At 35.5% G+C, this 13,752-nt stretch overlaps 2 protein-coding genes across 2 annotated transcripts in view; one reads left to right on the top strand and one right to left on the bottom strand.

Moving 5' to 3' along the window:
* The window catches only part of LOC124369814 (angiotensin-converting enzyme-like), a 285,432-nt gene that overhangs the window by 108,944 nt on the left and 162,736 nt on the right, over positions 1-13,752 (bottom strand). The gene's annotated exons all lie outside the window — the stretch shown is intronic.
* Positions 8,423-13,752, top strand: part of LOC124369818 (repetitive proline-rich cell wall protein 2-like) — a 30,431-nt gene continuing 25,101 nt past the window's right edge. The window contains exons 1-2 of the mRNA XM_046827933.1: positions 8,423-8,469; positions 12,640-13,533. Of these exons, the coding sequence (XP_046683889.1) occupies positions 8,458-8,469; positions 12,640-13,533 (906 nt within the window). The 5' untranslated portion in view covers positions 8,423-8,457. The remainder of the gene's footprint in view (positions 8,470-12,639; positions 13,534-13,752) is intronic.

Here is a 13,752-nt window from a genome sequence, read left to right on the forward strand (position 1 = left end):
AAAATATATTTATAAAACGTCTATGCAAATCCATTCAAAATAAAACATTTTCTACGGGCTTAAGTAAAGAATAGACATAAAATTTAATGAAACGAGATATTTAATGACGAAGAAGCTCAAATGAACACTTCACGTCGTTTCGACATCAGAGACACCTAGACTACAATATAAGGTAACATCATTCACATTCAACATTCTCATTCTCACAACACAGATACATACATTCTCATTGATTGTTGTTGATTCTCATTGTAACATCAGATGTACAATTACATTGGAAGTAGACTAGCTACGTTATGTGACACATTTTGCTACAAACAACAAAAAGCCTACGGTTTTATACCGAAATTGAACGTTTTAATGGTGAGAACTATTTTTGATACTTAAAATATACAATATATTGCCATGAGTTCCATTTTGTTAAACGAAATTCTCTTTAAAATTCGACAATGTCTACAAAACCATATAGAACAAATATTCTGGTACAGTGATGTTTGAAGATCAAAGAATAATTTGTATGTCCATAAGTATTCATATTATTCTATTTAAACTTTTTTTTATAATAAGTTTTACCTTTCATCTAAAACTGTGTAGTATCTGAAGGTTTCGTATGGGACCTTCAAAGTTCAAAATTCTGGCACGCGAGAAGTTTTAAGTTCAAAGAGAAGGGCATATTCACAGATTTTGTTATGTCTTTTGAAACGCTTTTTAGAGTCCCTGGCGTTTTATAGTTGGCAGGAATAAGTGGAGTATGAGAACATACGTTTGAACGGTGCTTTAGAATTGTGCGATTGTAAAAATATAAACAAATCTATTGCTGTTATTATATAGTGTTTCCGGTGAATGAAAATTTGAATTTGAAGTGCTGTTTACTTGTAGTCGGGGTAGCCCGTGGTCAGATGACTTATCTGCGCATGCGCTAGCTAAAACGTGTTCGCCACGGTCCCATCGAGAGGTCCACGACATAGTCAGCATACATCCAGCCACATGCAGTGTGGAAGGGCCTTTAGAGACGAGATACTGCTGTGATTATATGATGCGTTCACCTTCGAGTCTTTGGAGAAGTGTCTACCAGAAGTCCATGTTTGAGCAGGCGTATCCATTACCGATCCGAAGCACGCACGGACGTATCTTAACTTTCCTAACCTTACTTTACGGCAAAAATACTTTGATAAAAACGAGAAGGAGAGCAAAATATTCGGGATCACACATCTAATCTACATAGTGCACGTTTCCAAACGATTACCAAATTCGTTGATTTTAGACGTGGGTGGCATAAAACCAAGACGAAAATTAGCCTGAATTGGAAAGTCAGTTCGACCTCAATAGCTCATTTCCGTAAGTGAATTGAGCTAACAGCTAGCACTACTTTTGTCACAATTAGGCAATCACTCGTCATCTGTTTCGAAATCATTCTGTTCAATCAACTTTAGCCCTATATTATGTTAAGCAACTCTCCACGTAAGAGGCGCCACACAATGTTTTATTCTTCTCTTGACATTTAATTCATTTAGAAAGGCTTAAGGACGCCAACAATCATGTGCAAGCAACATAAATTTATTGTAAATATGATTGATACATTTAAAACACTTTATGAGTAAGGAATTTAAAGCGTTATTAAATACATAGGACTTGGTGTTTTAGTGTTTACAACTGATAGAATATACCGCTTTGAACCTAATAACTAACATAAAGTTATTCTGAATCTCGTATGTGGAAGATCAAACTGCCAGGTTTTACTTTGAAATGTTCTTCCTCTAAATAAGAATGAATAATATTTATTTATATATTTCAATCATCTTGAAGTACAGGATGTACAAGGGGGGAATTCAAGTACCATATTTTCGAGGATTGTTATTGTTAGGATTTTCGAGTTAAACATGTGGCATACTACATATTTTAAATTGGTGTTAAAGGTCTAAATTATCTTAATTATTTTGATACAGTTGATTGGACGTATTATCTCTATTTATTTTCGATGTATTTACTTGCATGTATTTTTTTAATCTTGTAACTGCTAAACACAAAAATTACGATACTTTTAACCGCAGAACCATACATGATCATGTTTTAAAATAATTTGTCAATTGCAAAACCGTTTTATTTTGGGATAGCAAGTATTTAAGAATATTTTTAAATACTCATTTAAAACACTTTAAACGTTAAAAATGCAGTTTTGAAAAATTTGCAATTATTTTATTCAAATTTTGTCACATATCAAACAGTATAAATACAACGGTACAAAACATAACATGTTAAGGTTTATAATTTGTTGACTACGGATGGCTGTACGCAGCGTGGCCAAAATAGTTCAAGGCTTTAATTGAGTAAGCAGCAAGCAAGGTATTTTTTATGCGGTGTGAATTGGAAAACTATCAGTGACCAAGATACACCGAACTTCTGAACTAGGATTACTTATGATGGTACCAGTACTGATTTAAAAATCGAATTAAGATTCGTGATTTATGTAATCTTCTAAAATATTCCATTCCTGAAGATTGTTACGAATTTTTAGTTTCAGATTCAATAATTTTAAACCTGAAAGTTAATCCGTCGTTACATATAACAAATTTCTTCATAGATAAGTGGTTAATAAGAAGGTTGATTAAAAATATTATTTGGGCGTACCACTGAAATTAGTGTTTCTTATCTAAAGGTTTTAATATGCGGTTCATCAAATCATCTAAACCTTCGTGTCATAGACAACATTTTGTGAATGTCTTAGTGTATACACCACAAATAACACTCCAACTTCAGTAAATAAGTGAGCTTTTGGAATGTTGCAATTAAATTCAATTGGCCTCGAAACAACACAATCCATGTTATCTTAGTGTCATGTTGTAAAACATTTCCTGCCCAAACTCCGCCCAAACCTGACGATGAACGATACAAAATGAGTTTTAAACTGGCCGTTTAATTTGGAGTTGGTTCGATTGTTTAGATGTTTCATTTTAGAATGTTGCATTTGTATTCCGTCTTCGCAATAAATACTTAACTATTGAGTAAATTAGAGTAAAACTATCACAATCAAATTTTTCATCTTTTAACAAAGGGTCATAGTATAATCCGTTTGAAGTACTGTAAAATAAAAAAAGATCCAATGGTTGTATTTGCGGAGTATTCCACACAAACTTCACTATGGAAATTTTCAAAAGCATTGATTATCTACTTGATGTATTATCCACTGGGGATTTTCCAAAACCCAGTACCTTAGCTATGACGATTTACTTCTTCATTAATACGGATTGGAGCTTCATTATACCACATAATGCTGCACAAGTATATTACTTTCCGGCAGATTTCCTAAGTTCAATACAAACATCGATCCTATGAAGAAAGCCCTCTTTCTCCATTTGCCGGTGAACTAGGAAGGAAACTCTTGATAATTCATTATTTTCCCAAGCTAATCAGTGGATTCATGCGAGTTGATAGGTATTGTTGCCACAACATAAAGTAATTTTTTCCACCTGGTACGCATTGAAAATCGATTATTTTGATCAGGTAGACCAATTCGAGTTTGAGGGAAGCGAGAAGCTAGTTTCTGAAAAATAATCTTCGATTGATATTCCTACTCTGAATATTGCTGAGTATCAAGGCCAGCTGCGTCTGTGACGTTCTGGAAACATCTAGTTCCATGAGCAGTCCAAATGTATTATTATCAACATTTTGAAAATCATATTTTCCAAATTAGTTATCGGAGATACAAAGATAACTAAAACCTTAATTATTAATTATGTATGATTACATAATTCATTAATGTACCTTCAGCTACAAATTTACGAATAACCTGATTTTTTACATTCAAAGCAAATGCGGCACGAACATACTGAAATTTATTATTTTGCAAGAATATAGATCTAAAGTTTAACATGAAAATAAAAACAGTAACCATTGTTTGGTAAAAAAAAAATAGCACTAGACGTAGCAGTTTTGTTTTGAGGAATTATAAAATAAGTTATTGCTGTTTTGTGAAACTGATACAAAGTAGCGCACTGTTCTCTTTCGTCTCTTTAATTATACGTGTGTTTTATGACTAAACTATCAAGAGTACACAGTCAACAATATTCTTTTTTTTCAGTATGGAGTAACAATCGTTCATCGTGCGTGTATTGTCTGAAACGTCTAGTTTTATTGTGAAATATTCGTTTCAGTTACTTAAACTAGTTATTTCATACAAAATACGTCATTGTATACGTATTGTCGTCCATGTTGCCCAGATTTAGTTTAACATAGCTTACGACCTCCACTTGATTGTTTTACCATTCCATCTGACTACACTGAGCGTTTTATAAAGTAATTTAGAACTTGCTGTTCGTGTTCCTTATGTATGGTTTCAAATTGAGCCTGTATCGTTTCTTTGAACACAGTATAACATTCTTCCTAATTAAGCCCTAGAAAACAAAGAAGAAAGTAAATGTTTGAAAGTGCTTTAATGATTGTCTTTCTGAGTCGGTAAGTTATGTGAATATAAGGATATATTAGCTTGGACCTACCACCGGGAAGACCATATTTATGGATCAATAGGATAATGAGCTTGAAAAATAAACACTTGTCATGATAACCATTTAAACTATTAGTTGGTGTGGAAGAAAACTGTTTTCATAATAATGGTAAAGGAACTGACTGAAGTTACAAATGTTGTGTTTCTATTGACCTGTTGAAATGGGTTCGTTGTTCTCCAATGCGCGGTTACCAAGATATGCCTTCCCATGCTTTAAAAGATTGATAAGATTTATGGAAAAAGCTATAATTAGCACTGATGAAATATTGTCGAAATTACGCTCGTTTCAGTAGACAGTCGCTAGAATATTCTCAGAGTAGGCGTGTGATGTACAAATGTAGGTTTGGTAACTCAGTCCTTTTGAAATAATACTGCATTTGAAACCTGAGAGTAATTCATTGTAAATGCACAATATTATAAATTACGCATAACGTCCTCAATCTCATGATTTCAATAATTAGGGTTAGAGTTCCACCAACCAGTGACCTAACAGTTTTCTCACTGTTTCCAAAATCCTGCTGATTTTAAAACAATACGATAAGTAGCAATAATAATGCTCCAAATTCTGCATTCTCTAGTTAACTCTTGTACTATTTTGTTTGTAATTCTTGTCATACGACAAACTAGCAATACCTAATTCTCATATTAGTTCAAGAGTTTGAAACCCTTTATGTAGTTCTCAATAAGACGTCTGAAGGAGAGTATAATAGATATATAAAATCTTTAAACTCTTGTAAGACTAGAATCTAGTTATATCTTGGGGACAACCGTGGGCTGGAGAAAAACGTTTGTTGAGAAGGATAATTTTATAGTATAGGTAAATTTCTAGTTAAGGTTTAAGCGGCCTATTTAGAGAGCCTCTAAACGACAGTGTCAGTACTGTGTGCTATGGCACTGTGGTTATATGTGGCCTCAAGGTTGCTTAGTGCTGCGTCGTTGCTAATTCTCCATCCCTGCTCCTCATCCAAACCTACCTATCAGTCTAGTTTTGACGGTTTTTTTGACAACACTGTGTAGTGTTTGCCACCGGTATCCAAGGTTTCTCGATTAGCTAACATCTCGTACTTAGCCTCATACCAAAGCCAAGCACCCAGATTTAAGTGAAATAGTGATATCTTTTTTAAAATTACATGATAATGAAATGACACATATTTCCTGCGTACATTTTTGGAAATAACAGTTTCAAAAGCTTAGTTTTAATTTAATTTATTACATTTATGTTTGGAATAAAATACACTAAAATTAAATATCCTGTATCATCGGAAATTATTCAAATCTCGTTATGAGATCACGCCATGGAAAACATTATTTTTTAATGTACAGGTTGTGTGGAGGGGAAGAGACAGCAATCGAGCTGGAGGTGGGTTGGGGCGGCAAAAGAATATTTTGCCTAGTGCATCAGACTGATTCGCGAAAATCCTAACAATAACGCCGAACCGAACAAAAGATTTTATTTCAAAGTGTCTATCTACTAATTTGATATCAAATCCCTTTGGGGCTCATTTTATCAGGCTACTAAAGAGATATTATTATAATACTGTTGTAATAATCCAAATAAATAACACTCTGTGGCAACTATGGGCTTATTCTCCAAATTTAACTATTGCCGCACGCAAAACTTTTTTTTGCATTTTCATAAAATTTGTAGTTAAGATTTATAGGTGCCAACTGAAAACCAACAAGCAACAATAAAGTCTCTCAATACTTTAAAATCTTGTATTGGCTCGCATTTGCCCCTAATTATAAATTTTGGACGCTTGGATTGTAAAAGATATTGTTTATTTTAACTACTTATAACAGGTTCAGGAAAACACATATAACGACGAATTTATAACAGTATGTACTATTCTTTTAACTTCAGTTATGTTAATTTCTGAAATATGGATTATTATGGGAATACTTTTGTAATTGCATGCCAAATTTACAGTTAAATAAAAATCTAATTAGTATAATATGAACTTCGTCCTACTATTTAAATACTGAAAACCCCTTAATTTGAGCTTACCAGATATGAACCTTGCACTTAATTTTTCTATTTGTTTACATAATTTAGTACTAATGAGGTCATTTTGATTGCGTTTTGCCATGTTAATCTGGGTGTTGTAAAACATTTTAGAACTAAATAATGACAAATAAAACCATTATAAATACATGATAATATTGACGGTTTCTTATATTTTTCGTGAAATAATTCGACAGTTATTGACATTATTGAAACTCAAGAGATGTTTCAGGATAACATCTCTTCTTCGAATAGTTTCACACAACAAACCGGAAACCTCAAAATATTTATTCTGTTAGCAATGCTTTGATGCTGTGTGAACAGTAAAACTTATAAGACTAAACGATTTAGAAAAATTTACAAAAACCTGAACAACAATGACATAGGATTTATCTGCAAAGTTTGAACACAATTCGTTTTAAGAGTCGTTTTTAGTTTATTAAAGTGTTGGTACAGCACTAATTCATTTAAATAGATTTTTAATCCCTATCTTGCAAGACAGTAGCGTTAATATGTATTATGCATATGGTATCATGTGTTGTTACACATGGGAGAGCAAGGTACCTAATACTATAATTATAATGTTAACTCTATAAAATTTATATTTTACAAAATTTAATAGGGGTATAATTATAATTTTTAAACCATTTTAATGTAAAATAATTGCTCTATTAATGAACGTTACATATAGTGAAAAATAATAATATATAAATTACTGCACTAATACTAATAAATTAATAACACCATTGTTGTCTAACATTCAATCTTAGAAAGTTGAAAAATCCAAACTATATGCTATTTAATGTATTATGCCTAAGTGTGTTTTAATCATTACATCCAGGATAATGTTAATAATATAAAAACACATATAGTTTGTTAAATGGCGACCCATTGTTGTACAATTATATTTCGGCCGTCATCTATTTCAGAGGAAATATTTCTAGGTTTAAATTATGCACTCATTGTTCATAGTCACAATTTTGTACATAATTTTTATTATATCAATAGTTGAGATTTATTCCATGAAATTAAAAATATGGTAATATAAATTGTACCATAAGGAAACCTCTATTTTGCACAATATGGCATTAAAAGTAATAACTGACACGAATTTCAGTGTTGGTATTTCATTTCACATGTTTTAGTGGTATAGTCCTCATAACACTCATACATTACCAATGAATGGTTAAACGTAATGATGAATTCCAAAGGGGTTTTAATGCCAAAAATTCAATATTGTAAGAACTTAAACTTGAGCAATTCGAAATAAAGCAGGTGTTTAAGCAATTGAGTGCATGGGCTTAGTACGTTATAGTACTTTCTATGCAGTGGTGTGCTGACCTGTCCACATTTAACCTTTCAATGTATGTTAAACTTTAGTACGTTGAGCGATTTATTTTATATTTCTGGTTACGTAGTGGAGATTCCTAGTTATGTCAAAGGGCTTTTTGCCGTATGAGGTCATTTTTGTTGCCGACATCGTAGTGGGCTTAGGGTTTACGGTCACTTTCTAGTGATGGTCGGACATATTGGCGAACATCTGGTCACGCTGTTAAAAAACATTACAACACTAACAGATAGATTTTATGTTACGGTTGACGGCTTTTGATTAAAAACTATTAGAATATTGCTAAAAATGGGCGGTGATTTTAGATTAAGACAAAAATGTGGAAAGGAAAGAAACTGACTTTGTAAAGTAGACAGGTATTACAGTAAACGTGGACTCAAGGCGAAGTTTATTTGCACTTTAGATTTACGCGAAATTCCCTCAAATTGTTTTGGAACCAAGGGATTGTCAGAAGAGGAACAAATAATTAAGACTTTCCCGCGGTTGTGCAAAGACCGAGTGGCGGTGGTGGCTTGGAGGGGAGGGAGTGTAAGTAGACTATATAAGTAGGGGTCTAGCAGAATGGACAGTGCAGTTCCTTGCACCGCCTCTCACATACAAGGCGTCATGCAATACAAGGTGGGTACGATGTCACGTGCTTATGTTTACTTTACACTTGTAAACAGCTGGTAACTTTCATTTATTTTTCTAGCATCAGCTGTTTTAATTTTTCTCAGTACCGTTTGGTTTCCAATTTTTCATTTAATGCATTTTTAAACTAAACCTCACAATAAAATGTACACATTTTAGAATTATGGAGTGGAAACTTTATGTCGTTAATCATAAATGTAAGAAAAACTATAAATTGAAGTGTAACTTTTAAAGAAACATTTAATGAATTTGACTTTCAGAAAAGAGTTATTAATTTAAAAAAGCCAAAAAATGTTTATGTTCAAAATGTTCACTGTTGTGGTGGTAACTAAATATTATTTATAACCATATAGACTTAATTGTTTAATAAATTCATTGCAGTTTACTCCCAATGGTTACATATCAATAATCATTATGTAACATTTTAAGGGTATACAAATTTTCAAATAGTGAAACTATACAAATGGTTTTCTTCGAAATTGCTGCTAATCAATTACTTAATAGAATAAACTTTCCTCGCTACTCAGCGAAAAAAAGCTTTAGTGAAGTTTAATAACTTTAATAAGCCATATGCTGTAAACCCTTTGTTCGTAAATTATTATACCTTTAATTTTATAAAATATACAGAAAATATCTGATTAGAAGACAAATTTTCGGCTTTGTAATAAACGTCTGCTATGGTTTAGAATTATTAACCGAAGTTTTGTAGAAGTCATTGTTTTGCGAGTTCTATCATCTCGTTAAGACACATTTAATTTTCGAAATTGTAGAAATCACAAGGAAGGCTTATATTAAACTTCGTTACAGTTTTTGCTATATTTGGATGGATTAGCTTAGTTCGTATAATTGACCTAATGTTTCTTAATATCTTGCTTGTCATCAATTCGAACGTTATTGAAACATACATACATCCAACAAAAAGTTGAAGTTATGAAACTTATATTTTGTTATTTTCACAAATCTGTCATATATTCATCCTGAATCTCATTGCTTTAACCAGTCTATTGTTGCAACTGGCGTAATTCATATATTCGAATTTTTTTATGTTCTCGTTGATTAATTCTAGACACTAGATTGTAACAAAAAATATTCGTGTGAACATGGTAGTGATTCTAGACCGGTCTAACTACAAGTGATTCTGGCCTCTGTGACCGGAGAGACAAGGAAACTAGGACAACAATCTCAGCAATTGTTTTAGTATAATTTTGAAATTTATAAGGCACGAATTCGTTATAATAAATCGTTTGATGTGATTTAAAACGTCAATGGTTTAATGAATAGTAGTTTTCTTAAATATTCTTTTTTACAAATGTAATCGTCGTAAATTACGAGAAGGTTTCTACAGTTAAATACTTATGCAGTTTTTTTTATCTATAACGTTCTTCGCCCTTTCTAACAGTATAAACCAAAACATATAAATTGCCCCACAACGGCGAGGCGTGCCTGTGCGGAGGGGGTGGTAGTTGCGGGGGCGGGCGGAGCTTCTCTCCGCGTCGTGTAGCGGCGCAACAGATGCCGTGATTTCCTCGCATACATTACAGTACAATGGTGAAGGGATGTATATTGTTGTCCAGCCTTCACGCCCCCTTCACATGTTGTTAAGTATGTTCTACATAGCCTAGTCGCGCTGCTCCGTGTTACCCGTTGATAAGTAGGTTTAAAGGTCACATTATGCATGATCAGTGAGAGGAAACTGGTAAGGAACATTGCACTTTTACAATGTAATGCAATTGTAATATTACCATAAACGTAAACCCTGTATTCCAATGATTCTATTTTAAAACATTTAAAACAATATTTCACCGTAAGAGAGACAGAGAATTTTTAAAAGTTATGAATGTTTCATTACTTATACTTTTAAAGAGTATTACTCATATAAAACAAGAAGACGAAATTAAATAATAAGATGTACATGTTGGATATGAAATTTATGTCTTGTAACTAAATATTAATCTTACAATATCTGTGTTGAAGACGTGACTTAAGTTGCAGCCAGTACCGTATGGGCTCCCGGTAAATAGCAAACTGCAACCAAGTTTCCCTTTAATTCACTTGAGTCGTCGTACGTCTTCTTCCAGGTACATAATTAATTCCACTCTTGTACGGCTGGAATTCATTTAATGACCGAGTTCCTAGTAAACACCGGTTCACAAACGTGCGAAAAACAGTGTAAATTATCTAGTTGCCGGAGAGGTTACAAAAAGTCAATTCCGATTCAAAAACTGTGTCACTTGACGACTGTCCCACGAATGACATCGAACTTCCGGTGTTATGCAATGCGGCCAATTAAAAGCTAGTAGAAGTAGACCCGCATTGAAAGTGGAGTAACGGCTCGCATGTCCCACAACTCCCCCCCTCCCACTACACTGCTCGACCCGCTCTGCTTCGCAACTTTTTATGCGGTTCACTTTCACTCCAATAACACACGGTGTCCTCTGCCAGCTTTCAATCGTCAAATGTTTACAGGCGTTGCGTATTCTCGCAGACTGGGCTCCGAGTCTCATCATCTCAGCGGCGTATTTCCTGATGTGTCCTTGAGTGGCACCTGAAACTCCTCAATTCCGAAACGCCTCTAACCAAATTTCTTTGAGGAAGAAGATTTTTTGTTTGAGTAAAACATATGCTTTTTTTCAGCCTACATAATTACCAACCCACAAATATATATGCCTAATATAATATATGCTAAATAAATTTAGCCTAATTGATCTTTCTGATTCGCCATTTACATCTACATAATATCCTACTCTAATCACTTAAGAGTAATTAAGGTCAATTTTAAATGAGAAACTCAATCAATGTTGAATACGGACCTTTTAGTATCAAATTTATTTAAATCAATCACCCAACCATTGCTTAATTACGCTTACTTACCATATATATATATATATATATATATATATATATATATATATATATATATATACTCACATGGTCTTCAGAAAATAAAAATTTTTTAAATTAATACTTGTAGATAGTCGTGTCTGACCTGTCCGTTTTAAGCAGAAGCTCCGTGACGGGGACAGGCCAAATCGCCTACGGTACTAACCCACTAACCGAGTCGCTGCGCCTGAAACCCGCCATTGAGAGCGTGACGGTCGCCTTAGTCCATTGTTGGGTGTGTGGTGATGTAACAAACGGATTTGTGTTCATTGTTGAGCGTTCGCACAGATTACGTGAGAGTGCGGTGACTGCGGCGCGGCGCGGCGTCCGGTTCACCCGCTCCGGAAACTGAGTGGCGCCCAGTACTTCTCTTACGTAATCGTCAAGTGCCTGGAAATGTACCCTAGATGTCTGACACTGACAGGATTGCGTTATAGAGTTGTCGTGAGGCTCGAAGTGATGTTACGTTTTAAATAACACACTGCGGTCCAATTTAACAAATTTAATTTTCAAATTAAAAAATACTTCTTCAAAACTGTGTATACATTTTCTACAACGTTAATTATATTATTAGTCCTGTAAATTAAATAATAATTACTAAAATAAGCAATGAGGATTTCATACAGCAATCCATCAAAAAATTCATTGCCCAAAATAATTTACTATTTTCGAAAAAACTTGTATTTTCTAAAGAATAAAGAATGTAATGTAACCTAAAATACCCTGAAGCTAAAATACTAAAACGGCACCCTCCTTCAAGGAATAAATAGAAAGAGATGTTCTCACGAAATCCGGTCCAAAACAAGGATCCAACTCATTCACCGATTTCAGTGAGTTTAAATCTAAAATATTATGTTATCTATATAAAACAAGATGCAATACTTAAATTATGTAAGTAACTTCAATGGTAGTCGTCACCACAAACAACAGAGGAGAAAGGATTACTATAAAGAAAGGAAAGTAACGGAGCGGAATCGCAACGGCCTTGAACGGAACCGAGCTCTGAACCACGGATAATGACACAATAGCCGTGACCTTGTCTCGACCGTTACAGCTACGAGTTAGTCACGTGCCGATTCTTATAGTCGATTTTGACGTCATACCTTGTTGTAGTTGTATTGTCCTTAACTTGTGGATATTTATCATCTTTGCTAGATTAAACCCTCCTTCAACAATGCAAGAGTGCAAATTTCGAAATTATTTTCATCATTGTAATCAATCAAAGATATTTAATACAAAAATATGGAAAAAACTAAATATACTATGACTGTGTTTCAGCATTTCCTGTTCGCCCTAGCGGCGCTACTAGCGCTGAGCGCGGCGGAGGAGGAGAAGAAGGCCACGGAAGAAAAGTCGGCGGTGGAGAAGTCAGACTCGGAGGGTGTGGAAGATAAGAAACAGGAGAAGAGAGGATTGCTCGGGTTCGCCCACGGGTACGGAGGTCTGGATGAGGGCTACGGCGGCTATGGTGGAGGTATCGTGCTCGGAGGATACGGAGGCCACGGAGGTGGAGGTTACGGAGGCTACGGGGGTGGAGGCTACGGAGGTGGAGGCTACGGAGGTGGAGGCTACGGAGGCGGTGGCTACGAAGTTGTTGGAGGCTACGGTCACGGAGGTTACGGCCATGAAGAACATGTCAAGGCCATCACTATCACTAAGGAAATACCAGTCCCACATCCGGTCTATGTCGAGAAGAAAGTCCCATACCCAGTAAAGGTCCCTGTCGATAGGCCATACCCAGTCCATGTTCCCAAACCCTACCCCGTACATGTCGAGAAGCCTGTCCCATACCCCGTCAAGGTTCCAGTTCCCCAGCCCTACCCCGTCCATGTCGAGAAGCCCGTTCCCGTTCCAGTCAAGGTCCCTGTTGACCGTCCCTATCCCGTTCATGTTCCCAAGCCCTACCCCGTTTACGTAGAGAAGAAGGTCCCTTACCCTGTGGAGAAGCACATCCCTTACCCAGTGAAAGTCCCTGTGGATCGTCCATACCCCGTCCACGTACCTGTAGAGAAGCCTGTGCCCTACCCTGTAGAGAAGCCTGTACCTTACCCCGTCAAGGTCCCAGTCGACAGGCCGTACCCTGTCCATGTACCCAAGCCCTACCCTGTGCCAGTTGAGAAGCCAGTGCCTTACCCCGTAGAGAAGCCTGTACCTTACCCAGTGAAAGTACCTGTCAAGGTACCAGTCAAAGTACCTTACCCAGTGGAAGTCAAGGTGCCCGTCCACATCCCCGTACCCGTGAAGCATCATTATGAGCATGACTATGGCGGCGGCCACGAGAGCTACGGAAGCGGCTATGGAGGAGGTTATGGAGGAGGTTATGGAGGAGGTTATGGAGGAGGTTATGGAGGAAGCTATGGAGGAGGATATGGAGGTGGCAGTTCTTCTTAC

This window comes from Homalodisca vitripennis, chromosome X (genome assembly GCF_021130785.1).
Source record: "Homalodisca vitripennis isolate AUS2020 chromosome X, UT_GWSS_2.1, whole genome shotgun sequence".
NCBI lineage: Eukaryota > Metazoa > Arthropoda > Insecta > Hemiptera > Cicadellidae > Homalodisca > Homalodisca vitripennis.